This window comes from Bidens hawaiensis, unplaced genomic scaffold (genome assembly GCF_021521415.1).
Source record: "Bidens hawaiensis isolate Kalapana, Puna unplaced genomic scaffold, B.hawaiensis_p1.1 tig00020044_1, whole genome shotgun sequence".
Taxonomy (NCBI): domain Eukaryota; kingdom Viridiplantae; phylum Streptophyta; class Magnoliopsida; order Asterales; family Asteraceae; genus Bidens; species Bidens hawaiensis.
This window is the reverse complement of record NW_027493052.1, coordinates 127,623-136,745: the sequence shown is the minus strand read 5'-3', so window position 1 is coordinate 136,745 and position 9,123 is coordinate 127,623. Positions and strand designations below refer to the sequence as shown.

At 35.9% G+C, this 9,123-nt stretch overlaps 1 protein-coding gene across 1 annotated transcript; it reads left to right on the top strand.

The window, feature by feature from the left end:
• Window positions 1–1,570: 1,570 nt before the first annotated feature.
• On the top strand, window positions 1,571–8,843 carry LOC143559808 (dicarboxylate transporter 2.1, chloroplastic-like). Its single transcript, XM_077048272.1, has 4 exons — window positions 1,571–2,250; window positions 7,124–7,437; window positions 7,907–8,355; window positions 8,498–8,843. The coding sequence occupies exons 1-4, from the start codon at window positions 1,621–1,623 to the stop codon at window positions 8,611–8,613; spliced, it is 1,509 nt and encodes a 502-aa protein (XP_076904387.1). The 5' UTR covers window positions 1,571–1,620; the 3' UTR covers window positions 8,614–8,843.
• Window positions 8,844–9,123: the final 280 nt, after the last annotated feature.

Here is a 9,123-nt window from a genome sequence, read left to right as displayed (position 1 = left end):
TTAGATTTCATGCCTCCATCTTTTTAAAGTTAAATGGGGGAATATGCACGACCTATTTTTGATTTACACCAAGAATGCCATCAAAAGTCCGGTTGCACGTATATTAAACCAAAAAAACCATCATAGAAACTGAGACTTTTGTCTTAGTTGGTTGTAGAGAATGAGTCGACTGTCGAGTACACAATGTATCAATAATCCTCGATTTTCTGTCCCTTATATGCAAATCGCTGAAAAACGAAAGCCTATGACTGTTCTTTTTGCGATCAATCGATCAAGGCTAAGAATCAAGACTTCGGCCTTGGTTTCACTTGATCTCGGCTACGACCCCTTGGTTTCACTTGATCTTGGCTACGACTGAACGTGAGAAGGGGAAGGGGCAACGGATTAGGTGTGTGGTGGCTAAGGTTTTGCTTGTGAGTTTTTTTTTTTTTTTATGTGATTAAAACATAGCCCTAAGTCTTTATTAACTTGTATCAAGACTATTTGAATTGAATTTCAAATTCTAACAACCCTTTAATAAATGGTTATTCCAAAGTCATGTATATAGTATATATACAGTCAGATTAGAAAACCATTTGTTTATATATTTGTGAAATTCCATATAGTATGTATTTGTGAAATTCCATTAGAAAACCTGAAGCTGTGGAGCTACTTACCCGTGTTCAGCGGGTCATGCATAGTAATGTTATGACTCAAAAAGGGGTAGCGGCGCAGCTTGTTGCCCGCTTGCCTTCTGTTTCGATGTAATCCAATAAACAGTTAATATTCCATATTGAATGCAAAGTTAAACCATTGTTACATTTAAAGGTTTATTCATTAATTCTTAACTCTTAACTATAATTATAGTTCTTTTCTAGATAATAACAATTAAAATAATAGGATTATAATTTATAAATATAATCATTTCTCTAAATTATCATATCAACGTCAATGATTAGCGTTAACGTGTCTAAGCTCTTCAAACACAAATCGTTGTTCGTTTTGTGACCGCTTGGGATCAAACATGATTAGTAGCAAGTTGCCATCAATAGTAACTATTTTCATATTCGTATGAGCATAAAACTTGCACATACTTAGTCTACTTAGATATGGAAAAATTTTGTTCTTGGCCCAGACCAACTTGGTTGAAACCAGATTAAAAAATGAAAAGGTCCAGTTCATGTTATAAAAAGGTCGATTTGGGTTTAACACTTTAACCTGTCTCGACAAAGGAAACTCTCAACCCAATTACAGCCCTACGGTTAAGTATCGGGTCTAAACCGGTTTCCAAATCAGTTTTGGTTAGGATTAATTATTAAAAACCTTTTATTTCACCTATACATACACATGTATGTAATTAGTTAGTAGTCCATTTTTCAGTTAGCCAAGTTGTGTGAATGTTTCTAACTCCAAGTACAAAAATTAGGCAATATTTTCGACCATTTGACATGAGATTTGTAATCTTGTGGTCAAATAAGATTTCAAGTAAAAGATGCATGTTTTGTAACCTACGACCGAATCTGTTGTAACAATTACCGTATTTGTCGAATATAGAATCAAATCTACATTATATATACACACTCATACACATACACTCACACCCTATAAGTTTATAACCATTTCCATAATTCCAGCTTACAAATGTCAAATCCTCCGCCGGATACCGCCGAGGCCACCGTCATAGCCATCCCCACCCACTCCCGCCGCCGTGCCATCCGGTTCCCCAACTTCCCGGGCGCAAAACCGATCCCGCTCGCAATTTCGCTGATTATCGGGCTCCTCGTGTGCTTCGCGATCCCCAAACCCGCGGAGGTCACGAAACAAGCGTGGCGCTTATTCGCGATATTTTTAACCACCATCACCGGGCTCATACTCGGGCCATTACCCGTGGGGGCATGGGCTTTCGTGTGCCTAACGATAACTGTGATAACAAGAACATTAACGTTCGATGACGCCTTTAAGGCGTTCACGAACGAGGTCATATGGTTGATCGTCGTGTCGTTTTTCTTTAGCCGAGGGTTTGTTAAGACGGGGCTTGGGGATCGCCTAGCGATGTATTTTGTGAGGTGGCTAGGGAAGAGTACGTTGGGGTTGGCTTACGGGTTAGCGATCTGTGAAGCGATTATATCGCCTGCGATGCCGAGCACGACGGCCCGAGCCGGGGGGATATTTTTGCCGATTATTAATTCGTTGGCGATTGCGGCGGAGAGTAAGCCGAAAGATGCTTCGTCTCGGAAACTTGGGGCGTTTCTTATTCAGTCACAGTTTCAGGTACGTAACAGGTTATGTTTTAATTATTTGTTACGCTAGTTTTTATAAGTTGCTTAAATTGTCATGTTATGGTTAAAGCTAGGGTAAATTTACAAATTAATATTAAATAAATGTTACCGAACATGATTTCTTTTATTTTTTTTCTAAAGAAAAAAGCATTAAACTTAAGTTCTATGTTAAAAAACGCGGGCCACCGAAAACTCACTCAAAACGACCCGGGTGGAGGTCCCGTCGTTTTGGACCGTTTATATTTTTTGGAAACATCCGGTATGCATGGTCTTAGATATGGAAAAATCATTAAAAAGAAAGTATCTAAACCTAATTTTAGCATATGAAAGTTTTTTTTTAACTTATTTAGAATGCAAGTGAACGGGGAAAAACATTTAAGGTAAAGACTTTTACCTGTAAAAGAAATGGCATAACTTTATTCCAAATAAGTAGAATGTCACTTAGGGGTGTTTGGGATTGCTTATTTTTATCAACTTATAACTTTTTAATTTTTGAAAAGTAATAAGATGTTTAAAATTGCTTATATTATTAACGAAAAAGTTTCATAAGTTATAATATTATAATTTATTAACTTAATAAAAAGTTATAAGGATGTAAAATAAGGAATCCCAAACACCCCCTTAATGTTGGACTAATTTAAGGGTAACACGTTATTGTATTAAATATTTTTGATAATAATAAAGTCTTTAATTAATTCATGGAAATTCGGTTGAGAAGATATTTTTTACGTTCAAACAAATAAAAGTTTGTCAAATAAGTTGGAAATCTTGTTTTAATGATAGAAATCCCCCACCATCAACACGTTAAAAAATATATAGAAAAATATTATTAATATGAAATATGTTGGAAATCTTATCTTAATGATTGAATCTCCCTCCATCCATTTGTGGTAAATAATTGCTTTTGATGCTTTTTTCTATCCTCAATGATGAATGCACGACCAGAGATCCAAAGTCAGCATTTGTGATATTGATGGGATTGGGATATAATCATTCAACACTCAAAACAATTTGGAATTACCATAAAAGTTGAAACACATAAAAGGAAAATTACACAAACATAAATATTTACAAAAACAAAATTTCAAAATAGTTTGGAAAATTTAGCATTCACTGACTAAAGTAGTTAGTCCTCATTTACACTAATCAAAAGCCACTACATCAACTTCGTCGGCATAGAGCCTCGGATTTAGTCTACACGTTTGGTCGTTGAATAAGGCTTAACCCGTGACTTTGGTGGCTTAGACTACGGTTTTGGTAGCTTAGACCGCTCTAACAACAACCCGCGCTATTGGAGACTTCGCCTCTGCTTTTGGGTGCCGACTAAGGGTTATGACGTTTTTTTAAAGACGGCTAAAGTTCAATAACTATTTGAAAAAAGTTCACACATCAACTATTTTGCCAATTATCTTGTATATGAAACATATCAAAAACTCAAAACTAACAGTAAAAGAGGAAAATGCATATACATTATAATTAAGGGAATTTAATTAAATACAAATTTTATCATTAGTTTATTTTAGGGACCTAGTTTTATTGTATTTGCTGAGTTTGTCTTACTTTATTAAAAATTATATTATATTTGAAAATTATTATTCTCGATATGCATTTACTTATAACTTGAGCCTGTCATGATATAAGTATAGGGTAGCGTTTGGTATGTATGAATAATAGGGGGAATGGAATGATTCATTACATAGGAATGAAAAAAGTGGTGTTTGGTTGCTCAATGAAATGGAATCATCCATTATACATGGAATCACATTCCATCAAAACCATTGCTTCCTACTCCTCTTCTTTTTTTCATTTCATTCATCATTCACACTACTTTCTCAACAACACCATCACCACACCTAACAACAACTACCACTACCATCACCATCACCGACACCTTACCGCCACCATCGCCGCCACCATCGCCGCCACCACCGCCGCCACCACCGCCACTGCCGTCGCCACCATCGTCGCTGTAACCACCGAAAACATTGTCACCGCCGCCGCCTGACCATCACCGCCACCCTACCATTGCCATCACTACCAATGCTACCACCGCCACCCCCACCACCACCGTCGCCACTGCCACCACCATTTTCGTCGCCGGACCTAACACCAATACCATCGCCATTGCGATTTTTTTTTGTAAAAAAAAATTATTTTGAGATATGAGTGTTTTTATTATTTCTATTTCGATCATACAATTTTTTTAGGATACCAAACAACATAAAGTAATAATTCATTTTATTCCCATAGGTTAACCAAACAAGACAAAGGAATGGAATAATCCATTTCATTCCCTTGTCCATTCCATTCTTTCTTCCATTCCATTCCCCTTTCATTCCATTACCTTCAACCAAACATACCCTAGGTTAATTGATAAAGGAATGACCATGAAATTTTAATTTCACTCAACCGAGTTCGGGTGACATAGTGCGAACTTGCGACATCTGTAATGATCCAGACGTCCAGTTAGTATTAGTAAAAAGTGTGTCACGTAGGCGTCATCTAGGCAAGGCTTGCGGTCATACACATCCTCACTAAGGGATGTAATGGTTTAGTAAATGTGACAATTTTTTAAAATAAAATATTTGAAAAAAAAAACACTCATTACATACCATGCTTGTGTGTCCAGTGACGATGAGCTGCTCACGTGCTCTCTCACAAAGGGGACGATTTGACGTTCACCACGCCTCACAGCCAGGTGGCAAGGCCACGCCCCCACTCATACTGAGGGGTGTGGGGCTTCAACGGGGGCGCTAGAGCCCCTCCGCTCGCGCCCCCAGGCGCTAACACCACACCACCGGGGCGCTAACGGGGCGCTAACGCGAAAATCCATGCAGGCGTGAGCCTGTTAGCGGTAGAAGAGAGAGAGGAGCTTGTTGAATTTTAGAAAAAGAGCCGTTGGGCTCTTATTAAATTAAAAAAAAAAAAATTTCCTATATAATACCCCATTTCACCCATTTTTATACCACAACTTCAAACCTAAATCCGGTCGATCAAATGCTAATGGAAAAGCAAAAGGAACGTATCCGAAAGAGGTTGATCGAAGAAGACCAAGCCGAAGCATAAGAATAATGTTTTTTTAGTACTTTAATTTTTATTTTATTTTTAGATATTAATGTGTTTTTTTATTAATGTGTGTTTTTTTTAATAATTTATGAGTTTTTTTAATAATACGTTGTTTGAATATATTTATAAAAAAATAAAAAAAAATTCGCTGGAGCCCCTGCTGGAGCCCCTCCACACCAGGGCCAGGGGCTCCAACGGGGGCTCCAACACCCCCCTTATCCAGTTTCTCTCTATGCCACACGTCATAATATTATTGGTTGGAGCCCCCATTAAAGCCTCCCACACCCCTCAGCCTTACGAATGGCCTTAGGGAGGATGGAGTGGTAATGTTTTTCCGAAAACTCTTATTTCCACGAAATTTGGGGATAGTGTTTCCATTTTCCAAAAACCAAAATTCCCACTACTTTCTCCCAAGTGCTTTTTCTTCTTGCATTTCTTTACAAATCAGAAGAATTCCTTGTTTTTTCTCACTTTTAAACCCCATATAACTACCACCTCATCGCCTTTCACCCTCCATCTCATCCTCTATTTCTTCCCATTTTGTGTTTTCTGGGACCAATTTGTCCCCTTTTACCAAAGCAACATCCTGACCTAACCAAGCAAAGTAAATACCTCTTTTTAATCAATTGAGTTCTTCACTTGTCGTCTTTGACCTTTGATGGGGTTCATATCAATCCCAACTCTAGTCCTTTTCTTTGCTATTTTCTATAATATATTTACTTACAAATATAAAGCAATTACAAACCTTTTATCGGGATGTTAGTAACCATTATTTATGTATTTAGCATTTTTTTAAATTTCCCATCAAAAGAAATAATATATACTTTTATTTTTTGTTTCTCGTTATTTCTTATTAAAATTCTTTGCAACTGTTACTGAAAGATTAAGTTAATTAATACAAAATCACTCTTTCATTAATAGATTATTAAATTTTCGTAAAAATATTCACACAATATTAATAAAGTGTTTTTAACACCATTCTTATATAGGATGAAATCCTCTTTAACCACATAAATATATAAATACCAAACCAAATGTCTTTATTAATAACCTAAAAAAAGTTGCATGAATATACTTAAATGCGCATTTCGTTTGAAAAAATAAAATAAAATATGTTTTTTAAAATACATAAATATAAAAGAAAATGAGAAAGAAAAACATTTTATAACTAATTTTTTTTTAAAAAGTTGCATGAAAATAATATATCAAATTTGTTTTCATAACAAAATTAGCATACAATACCTTACCATTTGTTGCAAAAGTTAACAATTTTTTATTTAAATTTAATGCAAGTTAGATTTTAACAATCTAAACTATTGCCTTCGATAATAATTTAAATTGTCAATTTTACCCATGACACTCGTAACTTTTACTTTCATTTCCAAACACAATCCCAATCTATCAGAGAAGCTACTCCATATGCCCTAAATTTCATTTACGTCATTTCTAAATAAATTACGGTATTTAGGTTGAGATAAATTATTCTTCAAGGGCAGGCTGGGGAGTTACATCTCTGTTAAAGCGGAATGTCCATGGTAACGAAATGTGAAAGTTCATATTGGTCAATTCTCCGTTTAAATTATTATTAGCTAGTTGATCATATTTAACTTTATTAAAATTCAATTTTCATAACTTTAAATAAGTTAAAATATCTTATTATTTATGACTGAATAAAATAAATACCATTGGGCTGGGCTTGGATTTCGATCATTGGGTTCTATTTAAAATTGAAATGGGCTTTGGTAGAATAATAATAATAATAATAATACTAATAATTTTTAAAATTTTATGAATGACAGTCGTCTAGCAGCTCGAGTGCTCTATTTTTAACGGCTGCAGCACAAAACATGTTGTGTATCAAACTAGCCGACAGTTTGGGGGTGAAAATAAAGAGCCCATGGGTTTCATGGTTCAAAGCTGCCTGTTTCCCAGCACTGGCTTCTCTCATGTTGACCCCATTAATCATATACAAGATCTTTCCACCCGAGATCAAGCACACGGCCGATGCTCCGAACATGGCTAAAACCAAACTTGAACAAATGGGTCCGGTCAAAAGGAACGAGTGGATCATGTTAGGAACCATGCTTGTCACCGTCGCATTATGGATCGCTGGGTAACTTAACTGCTTTATAATTTCTTCGGTCTAATACTTAACGAGTTACATTATATGACTTTTATACACAAGTCTAGGAATCATGTCACGCGTGAATCCAAACATGATGTATTCATTTTTCGACAAATATATGACCACTTAACCTTAAAATGAAAATTATATGAACTTTTTTTGTATATTAATAATTTAAAATTACAAATATACATATACTTTATTAGTTTTTTACTCGATTTTGTTTAAAATATGCCGGATTAAAGTATAAACTTTAAAGTTTTGTTATAAGAATACATTTACATAAAAAAAATTGTTTAAAACTGGTCATGTTGTGGACACGTTACGTCGACACATAGTACGATCCGTTTAGTTAACGTGCTAGCTTGTTTGATCCTGTTTAGACTAAACTCAAACCCGTGAAATTCTTGTGGTGTCAGAATTCTACACCCTGATTAACTTGTGTGTGCACGTGCAGAGAAAGTTTGGACATTAAAAGTGTGGTGGCGGCAATGCTGGGTCTATCGGCCCTATTGATACTTGGAGTATTGAGTTGGGACGATTGCTTAAGTGAAAAATCGGCATGGGACACACTGGCTTGGTTTGCGGTGCTTATAGGCATGGCAGGCGAATTAACTACTCTAGGTGTGGTATCATGGTTGTCTAAATGTGTAGCCAGCTTACTAAAAGCTTTATCAGTCGGATGGCATCTAGAGATTCTTATTCTTCAATCTGTATATTTCCTCATTCATTATCTATTTGCGGGTCAAACCGCACATGTTGGTGCTTTATACTCGGCTTTCCTTCAAATGCACCTAACGGCTAAAGTCCCCGGAACTCTTTCCGCCTTGGCTTTGGCATTCAACACCTGTCTTTTTGGTGCACTTACACATTACAGTAGTGGTCAGGCTGCTGTATATTATGGAGGTATCACATTTTGATCTCATTATTCAAGTTACTTAATTGGTCAATCCGGGTTTCTTTGACCTATTATATCATAGTACAAATATAAATATGTTCTTGCGATTCTCAACATACTATTGTTTCTGAAATGATGGTGTTATTGCAGCTGGTTACGTAAAACTTCTGGATGTTTTTAAGCTCGGGATCTTGATGGCTTTTATCAACATAATAATATGGGGAGCAATCGGAAGTCCATGGTGGAAGATTTTAGGACTTTATTGAGTCCAAATGCGAGTATTTTTGGATTGGAATGCGATTCGTATTTGTTTAACCAAAAATTGCTTATATAGTCTAATCCAATGTAATTATAACCCTTTTACATTTTGTTTATTCGCCTTTACTTCAACCATAGATACTCTTTTAAGTTATCTATTTCAGTAGATTGGTTATGCCTTTGACTTTTTAGTCAAACATTGTACTTGAATTAGAACAATGATATTATGAATTGGTTAATTATCAGTTAAAAATCATTACATCCAATGACGCATTGTCATATGTTACTAGGACCGGAAAATGGATCAGGTTGGGTCAGAATGGGTCACAGGTCCGAATGGGCTAGGGTCAAAACGGGTCAAATAAAAAAAGGGTTGTTTTGGTACGTGTCCAAATGGGTTCAGGACGAAATGGTCTTTTTTTTTAGTCATTCAAAAAAACACAATTTCATCAATAATATCAATAATATACATTTGGTTCGAATATGGGTGGATTCGGGTCGGGACGGTTTCATATCGC